The sequence below is a fragment of the Xyrauchen texanus genome, chromosome 7 (genome assembly GCF_025860055.1).
Source record: "Xyrauchen texanus isolate HMW12.3.18 chromosome 7, RBS_HiC_50CHRs, whole genome shotgun sequence".
In the NCBI taxonomy this organism is placed as follows: domain Eukaryota; kingdom Metazoa; phylum Chordata; class Actinopteri; order Cypriniformes; family Catostomidae; genus Xyrauchen; species Xyrauchen texanus.
In genome coordinates this window covers 12,083,944-12,106,156 of record NC_068282.1, presented here as the reverse complement: position 1 = coordinate 12,106,156, position 22,213 = coordinate 12,083,944, and the positions used below count along the sequence as shown (strand labels likewise).

The 22,213-nt window shown below is 36.6% G+C and overlaps 1 protein-coding gene across 11 annotated transcripts in view; it reads right to left on the bottom strand.

The window, feature by feature from the left end:
* Positions 1–5,360: 5,360 nt before the first annotated feature.
* LOC127646979 (forkhead box protein P1-B-like) overlaps positions 5,361–22,213 on the bottom strand; it is a 247,987-nt gene continuing 231,134 nt past the window's right edge. For all 11 annotated transcript variants that reach the window (XM_052130998.1, XM_052131001.1, XM_052130997.1 and 8 more), the window contains 7 exons: positions 21,704–21,908; positions 19,585–19,661; positions 18,790–18,891; positions 16,256–16,377; positions 14,773–14,842; positions 13,961–14,127; positions 5,361–8,557 (listed from right to left, as the gene is read on the bottom strand). In XM_052130998.1, coding sequence (XP_051986958.1) covers positions 8,413–8,557; positions 13,961–14,127; positions 14,773–14,842; positions 16,256–16,377; positions 18,790–18,891; positions 19,585–19,661; positions 21,704–21,908 — 888 coding nt within the window. In that variant the 3' untranslated portion in view covers positions 5,361–8,412. The remainder of the gene's footprint in view (positions 8,558–13,960; positions 14,128–14,772; positions 14,843–16,255; positions 16,378–18,789; positions 18,892–19,584; positions 19,662–21,703; positions 21,909–22,213) is intronic.

Here is a 22,213-nt window from a genome sequence, read left to right as displayed (position 1 = left end):
TGTTTTATTTATTTGTGTGTGGGTGTGTGTGGGTGTGTGTTGGGGGTGGGGTCTGGCAAATTTAATGTTACCTGAATTCTCTTCATTAAATTGCTCAAAACGTTTTTTTATATATATCATTATTATATTTTGATTTACAAATGTGGGTATGCATAACAGTTCATCTACAACATTTGATGATAATGATAAATCTAGAGACAAAAGCGTTTTCCCATTTATAGTCATAAGATAATTATTTTTTCCTCTATTTTATTTTCATACTATTTCTATTCCAAATGCAGCTCTGAGACAGGCAGGCCTTTCGAACAGCTGGCAGTAATTGAAACAAAACACTGGCTGATTAATCCAGCGTCTGACAACACATGATCCAAACAGCATGCCCAAGCAAAATACATAGAGAGAAAAAAAACAAAAAAACAAGCTGCAAACACAAGAGGCCCTGAAATGAAGTGGTCATCATCTAATTATCACAAAATGTTTTAATTACAGGCTAAACCAAGCAGCACAGTGTGTCAATTTAACTGATGTGTTAAGTGGCAGTTTACAATATCAGAAACAGACAAATAATTGGAATCTAATTGCAGCAGCTCATCTTAATAAACTTTCCTTTGCTTTTTTTAAACATCAAACCGTGAATAGCAAACACTGCCACCCTTGCTAATTGCCACGTTGCTGGATTGGGAATTTGCCAGCTCTGACTATTAAAGCAAAGCTCTTGTGTGTATTGCCGTTTCACTGCCACACTTTAATTAGAATGAAACGAGGGGCAGGAATAGAGTCCTGTTACTGCAATTCAATATATGTAAATAAGATAATGCACTAATCTGTCCATTTCATTTGCAAAAGCCTTCGCTGAACATGGGCTCTCAGTAATAAGGGGTAGATTCTTACTTTGTAACACAAGTAGACTGGTGTGCATGACATGATAGAAACTGTTCTTTTTTTTGCAGGCATATTTTTCATTTCGGGATCAAAAAGTATTTATGCTTTGCAATGACATTCTGCCTCTGAGTGTCATAACATTGCTTTTTCTCTAAACTTACAAGAGAGTGGGTGACTGAAAAAAAGAGTGTGTGGGGATTGAAAGCTCTGATGAATCATTAGGGGTGGGGAGGAGAGTAGAAGGTAACATTTTTAAATATTGGGTACCAAAATAAATGATGAACCATATTGGTTCGTTATTTCAACATTTTTAACATTTTTTGCCGTCCATGTGATCATAAATAAAAAAATACAAAATCTCTCTGTTGCTTTTGTTCTACACTATTTACAGGGTTTGTACTAGGAATGTGCACAAGTAATCGATTATTTGAGGATTGTTCAGCCTTAAATGTTCAAAAAGTAAAAACACTACTTGAATATTGCAATTAGATTTTCCTTTGTTTCTTTGCCTGCCATGAGCAACACTGAAACTCCTTTTCTCACCTAAATCTTGCTGTTAGTTCTCCCCGCCCCCAAAAAAGCTTAACTTATTTAAAGTAATTGTATCATTTGGAAAGTATGTTTCTGTGTGAGTGCATTTTTTTTTATTATTATTGTTAATTTTTTTTATCTAGATCTTTATCATAGAGCTAATTTCTTAAAAAAAAAAACAGGTCCATTAGTTGAAGGTTGAATTTAAATTCTAAATTTTAAGTAATCAATTACTCGTATTTTTTAATGTGTTCAAGTACTTGACGACAAAGTTACTCGAAATGCCCCTCCCTAGTTTGTACAGAGTCCTTAAAATGCTTGATATCAGCTTTTAGAAAGTACTGGAATACCTGGAAACCCCATTGTTTTGTTGAAAAGTGCTTAAATGTGCCTGAAATAAAATGGAACATTTCTTATGTGTGTCCATCAAAGATGAGATCCACACACTCAACAAAAAAAAAGCAAACAAACAAAAAAAATGCATCTTTTACTATGTTTTCTGTTCTTTACAGTCAGTTGTTGATCAAAAAGGAAAAAGGAACATTAATTTTAAACACAGCACAGATGCGGTTATGAAATCTTGCGCCTCCTCATAAATGTGCACTCAAAGGAAACGCATCTGTGGAACTCATTGAACTGTCACCATTCTTAAAGAGACAGTATCATATTAGCACTTGTATACAACATTTAAACGCAAAATGTGTTTAATTACACATTATTTCAAACAGTGACATCTCATATCATTAATATGTATGCAAATCCATGTCAAATCAATATTAATTGATAGAATGTATAATTTTTACATATTTAAAAAGCTAAAATGTGATTATAATAATGAGAGAGAGAGAGAGAGAGAGAGAGAGAGAGAAAAGAGTATATGACAAACTCTTATTATTTGAACTTTTATGCATTTATGTTGTTAACTAAAATGTTACTTTAAGGGGCAACTCGGAGCAAATGTGATCATGCATTAATAAAAGCTAGATGCAGTGCAACGAATGGAACATTATGCAGGTTATTAGCAGTTTTTTAACACTTTTATTTGGACATGGCATCTGAAACATGTGGCGCTCATGTGCGAAATGCTGAAACACAGTGAGACACAGTGTAATGGTCAAATAAGTCTGTCTAGAGGAAAAATTTAAATATACCACAGATGGACGTAATAATGCGTTTGGTGTGAACCGCCCTTAAAAATGCACGACATCTCAATAGTTGCATTGCCCCCCAATTAGAGGGAATATAGTAATTTAAGAAGAATAAAAAATTTTTTGGGCAGAATGCACAATTTAATTGCACAAAGACCGTTTCTCAGATTTAATTGAAATTTTCTTCATCATTTGTGCTCTTGTGGCGGCACTGGAAGTGTGTTGTGTCAGCAGTGTGGGAGACCCGGGTTCGGATCCCGCACTGAAACCAGTAAGTAATCGCGTTTGCATCATTAGTGACAAGCACAATTCGGCAGTTGCTTTTTTCCCTCTAACATTACATTTTTACTCGTAAGTAAAAGTTTATAAAATATGCATTCCTCTTCACTGTATGACAGACTGTACAGCTACAAACATCTTGCTTCACAACTCGCTTTTGGCACCCCTATGTGGAGAATGGAGCTCACGCATGCCCACAACCCCAACAACACTTAAGCTTTGGCCACTGGGGGCAGTGTTTTGTATTTTGGTAAGCACAGACCTATTTTCGCTAAAGAACCTACTGTTTCTGATTTCACTGTGAGATCAGTCTGAAGAGTCACAACAGCTGTAGTTCATCACATTAACTGTCTTTAAAATAATTGCCATTTGGTTTGATATTTTGTTATCTAATTCAATGCGATTCATATACTTTCAAGTGTGGCTTAAGTGTCCAAATAGCCTACTTTTTAGGGGCCCTGTATATGCCATGAAATATGGCTTTTAACCAAAGACTATATATAGCACCACAGAATGGATGCTCTCTAAAATCAACCCTGACAATAAACCAGCCTTTTTTGTGTTTGGAATAATCAGACACAGAACTATCCTATGACTGAAATTGTAAAGGAAGAAAAAGCCAGCTCGTATGAGAAAGTAATATCAAGCAGACAACAGCAATAAAATTAAGAAGCTCCAAATAAGGGATAAAATATGACCAGCAAAAGTCTAACCATAATTTTATATTGTTTCCTTTAAATCTTGTCTTTCAGCAGCTTTAATTAATAACATAATGACATTTATGTCCCAGAGCAATAAGCTAAGCAGGGAAACAATTTATGTCACCCAAAGCTTTTTAACAAATCAATGCAACTGTTTGTAATTGCTTGTTTCACGAGATTAAAAATGCTTTGGTCTGATCCCTGTCTGCTGTTTAGTGGCTAACATGACCCTGTGTATCCCTCATAAAAAGCAAACTTCTCTTCATCGGCATTAATTTCCATCAAGACATCCATATCGCCAATATTTTTGGAATTTTAATGCCATAATTTATAGCTGGTCAAATGGAGATACCTAAATTGCTGTTGGTAAAGGACAGTCTCTTTTTAATTAGAAAGTAATTTAATGTGCGAGCTACCACGATACTGCTGGTCATTACGGACTTCATAGTGCACGTTCGATAACGAAGCACAAATAACTGTCTCTATAATCATTTAATGAAAACCACTCAATAACGTTGTGCTGAAACTGATGAATGCAATTCAATTCTCCCCGATTTGAGCCTTATCTTTATCCAGTTCGGTGCATTTATGAAAACGTAGGAAAAAAACATCTGTATGTATCTTTTATTACAATGTGACTACATATGTCTTAGCCCTACTTTTTCATGCTGAGTAGGTAATGCAAGATGCAAATGACACTCCAGAAATAAGTAATATTTTGTTTCACTAAACAGTGATGGGGCCTTGAGAGCAACATAGCAGAGTTGATGATCATCTGGTAAGAGTGGGTCAAAGGTGTTTGTGTAATCGTAACCATGGCACCAGGTGGGCAATGATAAATAGCTTCTGTTAAATGTCTCAACTACTTGCATTGAGAGATTGAATTAATACATTGAAATATGTTCAATTTAATATCAACTATATGTGCTTGATTTTTTTTTCAAACAAAAAACACCCAAACAACCTAATTTGCCTGTAATACAATTTTTGTACTCCGTAGAGGATACATGTTTTTAGTGATTGCCTCTAGAACTATTTCAAGTCCTAGTGCATCTTAGATCAGGACATTCTGGCCTTTTCTGATACTATATATATATATATATATATATATATATATATATATATATATATTTGATAAAAGCAATGCTTTTAAAATGATAAAAGAAAAGATAAACAGTTAAACAATTCCTGATTGTCAAATTTAGTGGATTAATTATGATTCTGCTGCTCCAGACCTCAGTAATAAAAATAAAAATCTTAATTCAAAAAGTGGCATTTTACTGGGTTTTAGAATGTTGAATATTTAAATGTATAAATGCATGTGTGAAGGGTGGAAAAATGACATATTGGACTATATTAAATAAAACAGTCTTTACATGTACTTGTTGTTCTTCTTGAATACCCACAAGCCAATATTATGACATGTTCGCAGTTCATACTCTTCTCTTCATCGTAGAATTAGTCATGCAAGTCTTTTCCTTCTGCTCTAGGATGCTCACATGCCTTTACAGCTAATCTAAAGCAGAAAAGTAGGATCTGTTTGAAATAAGTATTAAAAACAGCTTAACACAAGTAAAGGGGGGAAAAAGACTGTATGAAACGCTTAGGTCAGTGATTACAGAGACAAATCTGTTTTCTATTTTACACTTTTTAGAATCCAAAAACGGTGGATTATCCCGGATTCATTCCCTCCCCTCTCGCTCCCAGATGTCTGACAAGTTCCCTTATTTCCTCCCAGTAAAACACGGATCACTAAGTCAATTACACTTGCAGCACAGTATGCGATTGAAATACATACAGAAAGTCGTTCATTTCTTTGTGTTTTTCTGTCTTTTTTAATAGTAAATACAAAGCAGATGTGATAAAGCAAACATGGTGATACAAACAGCACTTTTTGTTCTATCAAAAGAATCAGGAAAGGAGAAAATGAGTGGACACAGAAAGCTATATTGTGGTGTATGTACAACCTACTCCAACAAAAGCTAAAAACAGCAGAGACAGTCCTGGAAACAGTTTACTGTATCTGAGAGAAAGAAAGAAAAAGTATAATAATGAAGCAAGCCGAGTTCCTTAACGATAAAAAAAGCCTGAGGTTTGGATTGGTTTAAAAGAAAACAAAGAGACCCTCATGATAAACAAGCTCTGATTTTTTTTTATTTTTTATAATTTTTAGAAATCTTTTTCTTAAAATAGTTTGCTACAGTTTTAGACTAAACATGCAAGACATACAACTAAGTGCATCTGAGTGAAATGTTAAATCTTTTTCTTATTTACTCATTCCCTATATGGTTTGAACTGAGGTATGCGTACTAACAGTTTCTCATGCTGTATTTCTTCAGTAATGCTGAGCTACACATGCTGTGAATGGTCTTGTCTACCTGCTCAAGAAAGCAAACAAACCAATCAGCTTGAATCTGTCCCTCGTTCAGCTGCCTAGATATTTATTCATTTTTGGGAACCACAGATTGCCCATTTCATCAATACGAAATGCTTGGATAAATGTACACATATAGTAACTGCCATTAAAGTACCTTGTACCCAGCTTATTGTTTGACAGGAGTGTTTTTTAATATAAAAAGTAATAAGTTGACAGACACTAAAACACAATCATAGAGCATTGCCAAGGTTAACAAAGGACATCAGGAATCTTGTTTAGGATTTTACAAGATAAGTGGCATACAATCTTTTCAAAGAATAAAATGGCCAAAAAAAAAATTCCTAAAGTATGAGAACAAATAAAACTCATCATTGTGTGGTCTAGTTTGATGTTCAGTTCATATTGTGTTATGCAAATGTTTCCCCCTCCTAGATTTAAATTTCCTGTGAAGACAGTGAACACAGTTTTAAACTCTTTCATCCATATCCTTCTCCTTTATAGCCATCATTTCCTGATAGAACACTCCCTTTTTTCATTTGCCCAAAAACAACATTGCTTTGATTTGGTCATGTGTTGGTCTCTCCTCTCCTATTTTGGTCATAGGCAAAGACATACAGCTGCCCATCGAACAAACCCTTTGGCTTTATTTCTTCACTAAAAGCCCGAAACATTTCATAATTTTCACGTCTAGCCAGCCATGGTGGGGAACACTGAGCATATTTGGCCTTTTTGTTTAGCTATTGCATGGAACATAGAATATATCAACTCATTGTATCTTGTATCTTTGGTAGTCACAGATAAGAGACATATCATCAACTTTAAATGACATAAAAAATGGAAGTAATAAATAACAAAGAATGTGGTTGGTTGCAGACTTCACCAAAAAAAACAACAAAAAAAAAAAACAATCTGTCAGATTTGTAGAACTCTAATCTGAAGTCTTCTCTCATCATTGTGCAGTCCCAACATTGAGCCAGTCTTCTAAACTAGCAGGCAGCAGTTTCCAATTCTGAGTTGCGTTATGGGTTCAACTCACCTGAAAACAACCGTTGATTTGGCAAGAAGTGGATGGTCATAGTGGGCTGCCCCAGTGCTGTAATGCTCAGTGGTCATGGCTGTGATGTCAGCCTTGGTTTATAATCCCTTTAACTTTTTTATCCCATGTGTAATTATTAATAATGTCTAATAACAGAGAGGGTGAGCTGCTCATTGATGTGGTGAAACAGATACTGAAATGACAGGAATGCAGTTAAGTCATCCAGTTAGTCTTTGAAACTATAGAATGAAAAAGAAACAAAAACAAAGTTGCCGCCAATAACGTTAAGGGATCACAATTAGCTTTTGTCGAACAATTATCTCTCTGGTGCTTATTTCCATTATGACATTCCATTTTTGTAAATTTAATACAGATGATGGTTTCGATCAGCGATTTGGTTGACGCTAACATGCATCATTACGAAAGGGGATTTTTGAAAGTATAATTTCATAGCGATAAACATTAACCTGCGCTGATTTCTCTGTCATTTATTCCCAGTGTAAATTAAACTTCATTGGTGCGTGGAGAGGGAGCCTTCATTACGAGTAGTGCATTTGCAGATGGACTTCATGAACGGGAAAGAGCATGAGTTTAAGTGTGTGTGAGTTTGCATGCAAGGGAAATGCCACAGCAGAAATTGCGAAGGAACAAATGACAGAAAAATACTGCACGGTAATGCAACATTTTGTTTGAATTTTGAAAGGAAAAGAATTCTAGAAGAAAAAACAGCATGGAAAGAACCGTTACACATTCATCCAGTGCTAAGCACACTCCACGTCATTAATCATGAGGTCTGATCAGTTACCAAAACAAACAAACCCAACAAAAAGGATATATAGCTAACAGCACAAAGTAATGAGTGGACAGAACGTTTAAATTATGTGCCCAGGAACCCTCAAAAACACCAGATATCGCCCAGCTGCGATGGAAGTGAACTTGAAGATCTGAAGGCCGAGACAATGAATTAAGTCACATACGTACACACCACACGTGCGAATGGCACGCTCATTAAAGCGTCAATGATTTGTGTGTGCGTGTGTGTGTGTGTGTGTGCTCTGCAGTCCGTGATCAGTGTTTATTCGACTCAGAGGGCAAAGAGCCAGTCTTTCTCAGCTTTGTTTTCATGTCCACTCTGGTCTCCGTGACACTTTGCCAAAAGGAAGTAGAAGCAGGCCCCCAGTACCAAATGTCTCTTCATCGAGTGACGAGTAGAAATGTATGCATGTCTTTTAACTGAAAAGTAGAAACAAATCAAAAATACTTCCAAATGGAATAGATTTTTCTTATCTTGAATTTTGTTTTGTATTTAATGGCACTAAAGAGTTAATTAGGAACATTTTAATAGCTGTCAACAAGAGGATTGTGAATCCAGTCTTGGGCTTGCTATATCTGGAGTGGTCTCGCAGGTGACCGCAGTTAGTTTAGCCTTTTAGGCAGCAGACCTGGGAGAAACCAGGCTTACAGCATGTCCTCGTTCACATGGTCGTCCTCGTAATCTCTGTTGTGGTCAAAGTCTGGACTGTGATTGACTGTCATCACAAGGGAAAGGGGAACTCCGTGTTCTTCCGGGTCCAGTGGCTCCTCTTTTACGCTGATATGATGCCTGAATAGCGAAAAAGAGACAGGAAACATTATTTTACAGTCAGACTGAACAGTCATTAATATTTACGTACCATCACACAAATAACCTCCATTCTCACTCAAAAGTTTTCATGTGAAAATGCTAAAATTTAGCAGGTTTTCTTTGTTTTTGCAATGCAATCGTTTTTTCCATGACAAATTATAATATAGCTGCAAGCGGCAATTATTGAGGTCCAAGCATGCGTAGAGACCATGACCAAAATAGCCAAATTTGAAAGAACAGATCCTGTGGATGCTGTGTATAGAGTTGTTTTGGTGACAAATTTCAACTTGTTTGATCACAGTTGCACAGTTAGGATTGTAGTTATAGCGCCCCCTTGCATTGGAAATTGATGAATTTTGGCGCGTGTCCTTAGAATGTCTTCTGGTCCACATGTAACCAAGTTTTGTGAAGTTTGGACATTACGCTGATAAGATACAGGCCTACCCCAAAAATATATTGGTTTATTGAATGGTTTCAGTGATGTCACTTTTCCACCGCAGCCACCATATTTGTAACCATCAGCAGGAGAAAACAATGGCAGTGAATGGAAAAACACCAGTCAAACGATTTCTAGAAAAACATCAAAAAATGCTTTTTATCCATGCAAAGTCCCAGGAAATGTGTATACAGGTCTGAGGTCAACACAAATATTGCCAAATATGACTTTTGTGGACATTTAAATACATTTTATCCTCGATTTATCTCCTTATTAAGAATACACAGAAAGCTACCGAGGCATATTAGTGTTTTATATTGTAGTCTGGTGGTGTGAATAGAGTCTTTGCTTCATGATCTTATGGTGTGTTGTTTATTGATTTAAATTATACACATTAATTACATTCTATATATTCACATTATAGTCCTTTTTATTCACTACAATCGTCCAATGTGCTTTTCCAGTTTAATTGTATCCGACTCGATTGTTCTAAATACAGTAGACGTGTGTATAGATAACTGACATGTCTGAATTATTGAGCAAAGATTGTGCTCTCTCATCGCTGCTTGACTTTGGCAAAACTAAGCCATGTCAGTTAAAAAATAAAACTTTATTGAAAGAAAAAATAAATTTTGGCTTTGGTAATTAAACAGCAGTATCACCTTTTCAAGATTTATAAATATATATATATTTTTTTTTTGCAGGCTTTTGCCGCATCCCCGCAGCGCAGCACATTGAAGGTAAATCGAATTTTGGTCACAAACATGGTGATGCGGTCTCACATGAAACAGGTTAATATCTTCTGAACGATTTAAAGAAACAAAATACTTTTGATTACTTTTCATCAGGAGCATCTCTATATGCCAAATTTCTTGCAAATCATAAAATCCAAGTTTTTTATCTCAGAAATGGAAATCCACCATCTGTGCTTGGACCCCTTATTATCAGCAAAACAACAAGAGTGTAAACAAAAATTGACATGAACTCCAGGACAATTTTATACATAGAAGTTAACAATATCAATGTAACAAATTTTCTTATTTGATTAGTGACCTAGAAATAGAGCAGAACTGTAACCAATTGTTCATTTTATGTAAAGAAATCTTAAAACTGTTTATTTCCAGGTTTAAATTTTATTATGAATCCCAGATCCTCAATGTGGACCTCACTATGATTATGACACATATGCGAATTCAAGATAGCGAAATGTATTATGATATCCTAATTGAACTGCGGGAATTTTTTCAATTCCTCTCTCTAGGTTCACTTAACCACTTTTGGCTCCCCATAGAAGCATCTCTGATCGTACTGAGAATTATTTAATGATAAAACTGTAGAAAATGATATTTTACACATAATAATAATACAAAAATCAATATAAGGATCTAAAGAATCTTGTGAGAAAAAAATTCAAGATACTGTAATATTTGATTGTATGGCCAGAGCCCTACTCTCTACTGGCTTAGTATCCAACAAAAACAGAAATAGAGTAATGAACGGCTGTCTCAATAATGAAACACTAACGGAGGTGGCATAATGGCGTTCCTGATAACTCCACTTCTCTTTCAGCTCTTCCAACACCGCAATACCTACCGGCTATATTTTCCACAACTGGCCCGACAACAGGGTTTTCACTTTGAATTGATAAATGAGGGAGATTAACAACATGCCACATGGTGACGAGAGAATGGACTGCAGAGAGCAGTGGCAGACATGTGAGCGATCAAGCCGACGTCATGTCAGGTTCCCAGTGGCGTTGGATCATTGCCACTCCGTGTGCTCCTCTTCTAGCTCGTTAACATGCACAACCTGTAAGGCGGGTCCCTGGAGGACGACCCCGCGCAAGGTTCCGTCATTAATCAACTTCAAGCGTGCAAAAAAAGCCCCACAACGCGGTGACCAGACATCAGCGTGCATGCTTTAAATACACGCAAAATTAATGCAACTTCTAACCAAAATGTCAATAAGGGGAAGAAAAGCAGTGGCGGGAAGGCGTGCGAGATGAGAGGGGAAGGGGGAGGTGGCGGCGACAGGGCCCAACACAAACGGTTGTGATAAGAAACAGAGCCCTTACAAGAATAATAACGCTGTCAGTTGTAAACAAGGCAAAACATGAACCCCGGCCCACAGTCTAGGCAAAGGATTGTCTATAGAGATGAGATCTGCCAAATTTCTCATTACAGAAACACTGCAGGAGTGGAGCACCAATGAGCGAACGCTAACTGTAACAGACGAAAAAAGAAAAGGACCACGAAAAACTAATAAAGGATAAACATTACAAGCAGCTGTGGTAGATCCATTGAGTTCTAGTTCACCCAAAAATGAACTCTTATGACTTTCTTAATTCCGCATAAAATAACATTTGATTTTAGGCAAAATGGTAGCCTCAGTCACCATTTTAAAAGATGTAACAAAAGTGAACAGTTACTGAGGCTAACATTCTGCCCAACATCTCCTTTTGTGTTCTACAGATCAAAGGAATTAATAAGTGTTTAATATTTAATAAATGCTCACCCTGTGGTCTGTGTGGGTCCTAAAACCCCAGTAAAGTGATTGGGACACTATACTGTAAAAAGGCACTGTCCTTTGGATGAGATGTTAAACCAAGGTCCTAACTCCCTGTGGTCATTAAAAAATTCTGGGGCACTTCTCGTAAAAAGTAAAGGTATCCTGGCCAAATCCCCCCCAGTTGGACCTTATTAAAATGGCTTTCCAATAATTCCCATCAATGAATTGGCTCTATTACTCTCCTCTCTCCCAATAGCTGGTGTGTGCATGACCGCATTAAGGCACTCCGGGGCCCCTGGGCTTGCAGTTTTGCTGGGCCCAGCTAGTCAAATGGGGTCAGAATGTTGTTACTCTATGACCATGTGCTACATGGACACATTTCACTGTTGTGCAGTGTCTCCTTGTTTACATCAGCATCTCCTGCTGAACGCGTTTACATAAGCACCCTCCCGCAAATGTCGGGTGACAGATGCCGTGACTGGCCCCTTTCAGCCGGGGCCTCGGGTCTTACGCCCAGGTAAGCCCATGGATTAACCCTGGTTTGTGGTGAGTATACTGATGCACTATGGCTGCCATCGCATCCTCCAGGTGAATGTTGCACACTAGTGTTTGTTGAGGAGTGTCCCGTTTCCTATGTTAAGCGCTTTGAGTTTAATGCCAGAAAAACACTAATCAAAACATAATTACCAAAACTATTTTTCCTTTTTTGTTTTCTACTCCCTAAATCAGTGTAGAAGACCGCTTATCTTATGCGCAAACAACAGACGATTGTTAAGAAAGCAGCCATGCTAATGAGTTATCTTATTTTTGCTTGAAAAATAAGAAAACGCTCCCTATTCTATTGGTTTTAGATCAAAGCCTCTCCACACGTCCCATGGCCTCCGGTCTCAATCTCTAGCTGGAGGGCAAACATAAAATTGTTATAATTTATGCAACTAAGCTGCACTCTTCTTTAGCCTTCATTGTAATGCGGACTGAAGTCTTTAATTGTAGTAACCCTATATATGGCAAATTGTTTCAGTCATCTGCACAATCCAAATACGTGTAATGGATGCCTGAACGCATTGATTACCCATTTGTTAGATTTTATAACATAAATCTAAAAGAGAGTTTAGTGTATAACTCCTTTATATAAAAGTGTATACAAAAAATAATCATAAAAAACAAACAATAATGCTAGTATATGGTTATGTTATCATAATGCACTGGAGTGACTGCCTCATAATTACAGGCCTGTTATATCGCGTTAAGACGGATACAATAATATACTTACTTACAATACAATGTAATCGTTGTGATAGTTAGCAATAACAGTAATTATGCAGTTCAAATCAACTCAAATTGATTCTACAGAAATTGCATTTAATATTTAAAGTTGTTTTTTGGACATATAATTAATGTTATACTATGTCAAGCGGTTACATGGTACAGTGATGGTTACAAATGGTAATACCAATGTCAGAAAATGACCCAATTTACCCGAGTTCAACTTATGAGGGACTCCAATGTACTTTAAATAATACCATGGAGGCGGGCAGCCTCCGAGCAAGCACACCCATCCTGTCTTTCTCTATCCTACTGATGGGGCAGCCCTGCAGCTATGCTACCAACCATTAGCACTTCTATCACCCAAATCTTCATGAATTCATTACTGTGCCACTTTTGTTCTAAGCGATTTGCTGATATTTCAAAGAAATGGCAATAAATCTCGTCGAGCAACAAATCACCACTCTATCCTCCAACATCTGGAAACCATGTCGTCTGCACCGTATTATTTTAAGCTTCAAACAACACAGCGCTCCCTCCCATACAACAAGTGTATGGGGAGCTGTGGTTTTCAGCCCCGACAGCAGCTCAGCTACATGGAAATCTTGGAGAGTTTAGCTGAGACTAATTACGACACCCCACACCTCACCCCTCCTTTTCGTTGTTTTACTCTCGACAGCTCGGATAGTTTTCGGACATGCACGAGGGCAGCTCTGTCATCTTCTATTCATGACTTCTGTAAATATTTAAACAAAATGGAGGCAATAATTAGGGAAGAACTCAGCTCAGTACACCGCACTCTATTGACCTGTAATAAAAGCACGTTTCTAAACTTCACGAGACGAGCTCCCCCTTCGTAGAAACCTTCTAAAGGTGGGGTTTCCTTTTTAAAGACTGTGTCGGTCTTAAGCACAATTCACAATTTGTACTTCCTCCGTAAACTTCAGTTTATATATAATTTCACGGATGGCTAAGCGTCTACTGTAATGTACATTAAACCCTACCTCACTTGGAGACTACTTTTAACTCTTTATTTCAAACTCTTTAAAATATGCCATGACCTAAACTGCCCTACAAACATACAACCCGAATGATTCCTGGACATCTCCCTTTACCTATCGCTTAGCTCAGTTGCGCACACACATTATGAAGGTGTGATGCGAGCCACTCACATAGCTGGCAGGGGCGAGCGTCCAGGGCTGCTGTCACTACCGTTGCTGTTGCCGTGGTCCATGGCTCCATTCATTTCCTCTCGGATAACACTGGCAAGCGAGTTAAGAGTGGGACTTCCGATGGAAGCGGTAGTGTATAGAGGTATGTTGTTCTCTGCCATTGATGCCTAAAAAAGTGCATAAAGAATGGAGGAGGGGTGAACTCAGTGAGATCAATTCGTACAACTGTGGAAACAAATCAAGAGTTGGGGACGTACATCAAATGCAACTGTTCTTTGGAATGACATTGACATACTTAAACATTTTGCACACTATAGCTGCCTTCAAGACCTCCAATGAAATTCCTAATTCAGAGTTTGGAATTCGTTATTATGACACAATGTGCATTCAAGTGATTTTGGTGAGAATAAAATGGACATAAAATGTTTGGTAAGTTCTTATTTTTTTCTTTATTTAAATTTCCCAATGAATAAAAAAAAGAGCAAATTGCGTTGCGCAAGTCTGCTTCCAGCAACGTGAGTAGTATATTCTGACAAGCTTTATTGCTAGTCTTCATCAACAGTACACAAAATGCATACAAACTAAATTTGAACAATAAACATTCACCATAAAAACTAAATTATGACCAATCCCATTAAGATGGGACCACAATAGTTTTATTGACATGCCCAAAACTCTGAAAGTCGGGGCTCAAAGAAAATCCAGTTTTTCAGTGATGATTATAATGTTTTCATGTGCTCTCATCTAGTAACTACAATTATTCTCAAATGACTTAACAATCATATAAATGATATAACTGGCGAGAACTTTACCTGGAACGCTGCAGAAAGGGCAGGGCCATATCCTAAAGTGGTATGGATGTTCTTTACTAGAGCTGGACTACTGTAGAGACAAAGATATAAACGACATATATTAAGCTCTAAAGCACTAAATTGAGTCAATATTGCTATTCACTTTCTCTAAGCTTACAGTTAATGATTTGCAAGTACATAAATCACTCAACATGAAGGCTACTCTGTATATAAAACTTGTACTGGTTTACTGGATATATTGATTTTACACTGAAGTCAGTATTTAGAGTACAATCCGATTTCCAATGAAAAACAATAGGAAAATCAATACACAGCACTAAACTAGCAAAAGCTCTGTAACACTAGAGCTGTTTACAAAACCTAGTGAGGTGCCTACCAAGACAGCATGTTATGGCATCATAGGTCCACTCCCGTCATTATAGGTAGAATTATAGGCCTTCTAAGATACCTTTCTAAGATACATATCTTAGATACTAAGATATGTTTTCGATTTCACTTTCATAAATAGACCATACTTATTCATTAAATACAGAAAAGTATTGAATAGTTCAATGTAATTCAAAATGTTATTTTACTTAATGTTTTTGTGTGCTATGAACTTGTTACCTTAGCAGTATGCTACCATAAAATCGATTCGAGTCTATTGTGCATTTCACATGAGGAGCGATTTTTGAATGGCATGAATAGTTGCTGCCTATGTAGTGTGTTCCAAAGAGTCAATTTCGGTAAGGATGAAGGTCATAGACAACAAGGCAGCTCACTTGGTTTTGGAAAAGATCTTACAGCAAATATATGAACTTGTCACACAGTTATATGCTAAATCTGATTAGATATTAACATCACATATTAATATACATCCAAATACACTCAAAATGAGCCATTTCATATATTATGAAAAACAAGAAAATGGAAAAAGCCTAAGATGTGAAAGCAGGATGAGTGAGCACATGGAGGCAAAGCATGCAGGGTCGTGATGGGAAGGGTGGGGCAGTGGGCGGGGCTTACTGTACAAGCAGCTCATCAAAGCTTTCGTCGACCACATGCTTCCGGGGGCGACCTCGTTGTATGTGGCGGCCGCGTTTAAATTCTTCATCATCTACGGTCCAAAAGGACCCAAAGTCATCTTCAACTCTTACAAAGCATTTATGCAGGGAGAGATTGGTGCGCACAGCACCCTGGTAAGGGGGGAGAGGGACAGCAAGCAGCCAGATGCGGATGTAGCAACCACAGACAGACAGACAGACAGAAAGAAAACAGTGATGGAGGGGATATGAAATGAATGAATAAGCACAAGCAACTGGGGGTTATGATGCACAGAGCTAGCACATAACTTACATACAGGCACATAGATACACACTAAAGCTAGCAGGAGGGTAAATAGGCGGCACAGCACATAGACAATGACATTGAGCCCATCAGTCAACACCATGAGACACTGGATTGGTCAGCCACGCTGTGTGGGGGGTGGGGCTGGAACACCTACCCGCTGATTTTTTGCGGCCTTCTCTTTTGGAACTCTAGCTCGTCGACAGTCCATACCGCCCCTTTAACGTTCTCTACCCGCACAAAACACTTGTGAAGACTAAGGTTATGCCGCACTGCATTCTGCAGTTGGTGTAAGAGAAAGAGAAGGGCTATGAGTGCAAAGGAAAATGTGCTAAATGTACAATGAAGTCTACAGTACACAGATTTATACATTTTTATTTAAGGAATGATTCACCCCAAATTCAATTTCTGCCATTATTTGTGCAGTGTTAATAGATTAAGTCTTCAACAAAAAGTCAATATTTCACCATGTCATATTCATTGATTTTATTCATAGAAAATAACATATTTCAGTTGATGATAATGTGCAAAATGACACAAACGCATGTCAAACTTTTACACACCAAACTTTATCCAAATATATAAACATTTATTATATTATTTTAATTGTCTTATTCTAAAAACAGATGTTTTATATTTGTGCAATGTTAAAATCTTGTGTCATATTTTCATCAACAGTATGTTTTAATCAAAACTGTTTAATAATAATCTTAATGATGCGTCTTATTTGTCGTGTCTTTGCTAGCCTACTGACAAAATCAAAAACCCTTTGTTAAAGAACATTTTCAGCAGTTATTTCATTTACAAAATTAACCCTGTTTATGCACCCTCCTATTGTTGCAAACTTGTATGACTTACTTTCTTCCATGGAACACAACAGGTCTGTATCACACAAAACTATTTTATGGCTTCAGAATATTGAATTAACAGCCCAAGTCCAAATTTACTTTTATTGTATGGAAATCAGCAGACAGGTCATTCTTAAAAACCTCTATTTTTGTGTTCCATTGAAGAAGAAAAAACCTAAAGGGTTTTGAACAACATGAGGATGAGAAAATGATGACAGATCGTATCTTAATTCATGGGTAGACTATTCTGAATCAGTATATTTATCTTTTAAGTGAAAATAGACATCCTTAAAACAAGATAAATTTACATGGGAAGCAAAACTGCACAATATATTAACTTACGACTTCTTTTCAGAGAATGTATCATGAATATAATTGTATTTCTTGTTCTATTGTCAGATTTAAGCATAAACATCACTTAATATATTTTCTTACATTTTTTTGCAGTGTAGTTTCATATTTTCCAAAACATTCCCAATACAAAGAAAGCACTCATCAAGAGCCAACTGTAGCGCAGCACCTTGGACTACCAACAAAATTCCAGACTGCACAATCAGTCTGATAAACAAAGTAGCTGAACAATGAGGGGAAAAGACGCAATACTAACATGCTTTGCTCATTGCCTTCTTATAATTTACCCTTTCATCAGGCCATTTGTACAATATGTGGGCGATATTTAGTAAATAAAGCCTTCATTGATTGATGGAGGCATGGTGCTTTATCATTCGGCTGTGGTAAAAGTCACAGATAGTTAATCTTATTCTGCCTCAATTCAAAAACGGAAACTGAAAACGCTTGAGCTAAATGCCAATCCTCAACAAAATGTGCCAGGGGAAAACATCCTACTCAAATGACCAGATTTCCGCTTAAAGCTGTTGAAATTCATCCAGAAAAACACGAAAAACACTTTCAAAATGAATCCAAATGAAGGGGGGTTCTCTTGCAGAGACAGAAAGTTAAATAAATTGTTTAAACTGTATAAGGTCATTTGAACTTGATTAAATCTTATTGGGCAACAATAGTAATCCTTACATGATTCTTTGTTTGAATCTCTCAAGGCTAGCGTTGTTTGGGATAATTCAGATATTTTTGTATTATTTTAGTGATACAAATTATTGAGCACAGAATTATTTTTTTTCTCGGTATGACTGATCATTTAAAGAGCTCAAATTTATAGTGGGGTCCAAAAGTCAGTCTTATTTCTTTTTTTTACTAATTTGATTAAAATAATAATAATAATAATTAATTTTAAATTGTATTAGCAGCATAACAATTAGTGAAAATTGTAAATGAAAATGTCACAATTATAGTAAACTTGATAATCCATGTTATACCAGCATGATTTGAGAATGTTCCAAAGAGCATCTTGCATGCCTTCAACAAAAGCAAGCAAATATGGTCAATGTCACAAATTTGCTTATTTGATAAGTGACCTAGTAATAGTTTAGAATCTTAACCCTCTGGGATAATTCACGTAATAAGGTTTCTTTGTTTTACATTTTTCAAAATCCCAAAACTTTGATTTATTTCCAGTTTTATATTAGATTTTGAATCCCAGATTTTCAGTGTAGAATTAGATATTTAAACACCACTCTATATGTCCCTTAATCATACATGCCTTTCAGGAGTAAAGTGGTTTGAGCTTAAAAAAGAACAGAAAAAATAGGTAGAGTGTGTGCAATTGTACCGTATGTGGTCCTTATGCTTAATTCTTATGCCTCTTTATTCACTTTCAATAATTTTCTTTTTCAACATTTGTAATTATTCAGTAAAATAATTAAGAAATACCAAATTCATTGTACTTTAGTTAAAACAGGAAATACATAAGATTTGTAAAAATCACCTTCCACGTTGCTGCATTGCGTCTGAAATAAGCAAACATTCGCGTGAACCAGTTGTAGATCTCGTTTAGTGTTAGCTGCTTTTCTGGCGACTCTAGTATTGCCTGCAAAAAACAAACAAAAAGCTATGTTTCACTTCCGTCCAAACCTGAAGCAAAAACAAAGTGAGAGACACAGTTTGTCAAGTTAAAGCTGATCTGAAGGTGCATGTAAAACAGCTCCTCGCTTTTCCGCTCTCAGATGGGAGCTACTTTGTTTACTGAACGCTTCCTTATGCAAATGTAGCAATTTGAGTACATCCTTTTCCGCTAAACGACCAAAACAAGAAGAAGAGAAAAATTATAGGCCCAGATTATAAAGCAGCAATTATTCCGGGCCCAGATTAATGCTCGTGTGATCACAGATTACTGGTTCAGGCCTGATAATTGACCGGGCATCTCAAAGACGCCCACGTTCCTACTGTTGTGTGAAATGAATTCCGTAATAATCACATTGGCTGTAATACTTAATCAAAAGCAATTGTTATATATGGGCTTTTTTGCCCCCTCCACGAACAGCAAGTGCTCTTGCGTTCATTTGCAGATGGTTAATCTTGTGCTCTGCTGCTAAATTGCATCTGAAATTTGTTGGGGATGGTGTGTAGTGAGGTGTTTTTTCATGAAAGTAGAATTTGTTAACACTGAATATGTATAATGAATTTTAGCATGTAAGATGCATGTTAAATCTAAAGTCTAGATGTTCGATTACTACATTCTAGGCGATTTAAATGTGTCATATGTAAGTGGCTGAGTTCTTACCTGTCGTATTAATGAAGCATACGTGAAAGGAGGTCGTACTTCTGCATTCATATAGAACTCTTTGTTCTGTACAATATCTGTTCAAAAAGATTGAAAACAAATATTAAGATCTGAAAGAAAGTAATCATGGTTTCATATTACATTACAGTTAATGTTACAGTATATTATCATAAGTACTGAGTAATATAAAAGTATTGTACACCCATACTAATATAATTAATCTAATATAATACAAATAAGTAACATTTTCATGTGATGAGCTGCTTGTAAATATACTTTATTTATAATTTATACATATTTTATATATTTTATTATAAATAGATTTATAATATATTTGTATCGAATATTATTATATTTTATTCTATAAAACAGTGAAGTGCTGACCGAACAGGCATGTATCAGAACATGATGCAGGCTGGATTAAAATCCCCTGTATTTGTCACTAGCACATGTACTATCTACTGTGCCAATACTCAACCTTATCATTTGTGCAACAAGGACACTGTTGTGAAAAATCTTTTATGGAAAAGACATATTTAAACCTATGTTTCTCGGGGCATTTTCACACTTGGCCCGTTTCAGGGGTCTGAACGCGGTTCGCAGGATTTTTGGCCCATATGTGAACAATCCAAACAATCTCAGACCCCTTTAAAGTGCACCGATCAGAGACCATCTCGGGAGGTGGTCGGAGTACGGTTTGCTTGCAGCCTGCGATTCGGTTCACTAATAACGTGCATTGTGAACATTAAGCGCTCCGGGCTCACTTGATTTTCCCTTTCACGTAATGCCAAACATTTTTGACCCTAACAGGTTACCGTATAACAGTAATGATGATGCACAGAGAAGAGATGCGACGAGCAACTTATTCTGTTTCAATGAAGATGACACAGTAAGTTACTGATGAAAGCTATTTAAACTCCTCACAAAACAAACTCTTTCAATCTTTCTTCAGTGTTCTGTGCAAATGAAGACTCAAGGGTTTAACCGCACTTGAATGGCGCGTGACACTTAAAGATTACGAAACAAATATATTACTATTGTTTTCAATGAATGGATGTTGCCCTAGGCTGTGAATAGATACAACCATGTTTTTTTTACCATAATCTATGATTGATTTTCTTGAATTTTGCCCTTAAATACAGTATTATTAATATAAAAACACAATGCATTCAGTTTAATGCATTGCTTTCCCCTCTTAATTTTTAAAGATATATTAACACAATGTTATATAGTTCTTTTTTTGATGCAGAAGATCAATAAAATATGTTTTATTGAACAAAGACACCTATACTAATGCTAATTATTAATTTGAAGTGTATTAAACATGTTTAATAATTGGACCCACTTTATATTAGTTGACCTTAACTACTATGTACTTACCATTTGATACAATGTACTTATTATGTACATACATCTTGTTGCATTTTAATTACATTTAAAGTACCTGCATTTAATTGCATTTGTAGTACATTTTACCCCTAACCCAACCCTTACCCCAAAACCTAACTCTAACCCCTTATCCCAACCCTAACCATACTCCTAAGCCTACCCATACCTCAACCGTAGCAGCAAATGTGGATATTTTGCAGAACAACATGTAGACACACATAAATATGTAGTTTTGTATGTATTTAATGTTAGTACAAAGTAGTTATGGCCACCGAATATAAAGTGTGAGCTAATAATCTCATAAACATGTAGAGCTAATTGTACTCTTAACATTTAATACAGCCATAATATGTTAATTATCAATACATTTTGTCTTTTAAAAAGTGGTCTGGGTTACACAAAATGCAAATGAATGCAAAATGAATGCAGTGAATGCAAAATGGACTGAGCCCCCTTTATGGGTCAAGTGGAACAAAAAGAGATCTGAGCCCACTTTCAAGGCCACAAATAGTGTGAATGCAAAGAGAACTGGGTCCTTTTTCACTCGGTAAAATGTTTGGGGTCTGAGGGGTTCATTTAAAGAGGACCCAAGTTGTGAAAACCCCCTAAGTGAAAAGAATATTAATGCAAATTTTGTCTATAAATATAATCCTAGAATCATGATAATAATCTACACAGCTTACTATAATAGTAAAGATAGATAATAAAAACTTTCAAACAATGTCCCTACCTGGAGATATAGGCATGTTGTACTTGTCTGAGTAGCGTCGCCGCATGGGTCCCACACTGTGCAGGCTGGTGGGGGTGATAACGGAGTGGGTTTGGGAGAGTGGTGTGAGGGGGGCTGTCGGGGTGGTGGGTGTCTGGGGTAAACTGAGGGGCGGAGAGGCCTCAGGAGCCGTCTTGGACAAGGTAACGTTGGACACCAGGTTCAGCTGGAAAATATTGAGAAAACACGTGGCAAAGCATTGTTAGTCACCACTGATGTCTGCTGATGTTAATTGCTATCATACCCTCCAATCAATCTTTGTCCCACAGAGGAACATCGGAGGAGTTTTGGTTTAGAAATATTTGTAAACACAATGCTTTCTCTTTTCCGTCCTTCATTTTGTTAGGCAATGTAGGGTACATCCCACAGGCTGTATAATTGGATATGTTCAGAATACAATACTAACAAAGTACTCGTACTACTTTTAAAGTATATAGTATGTATACTGTGTACAATATGCACATTTTCTGT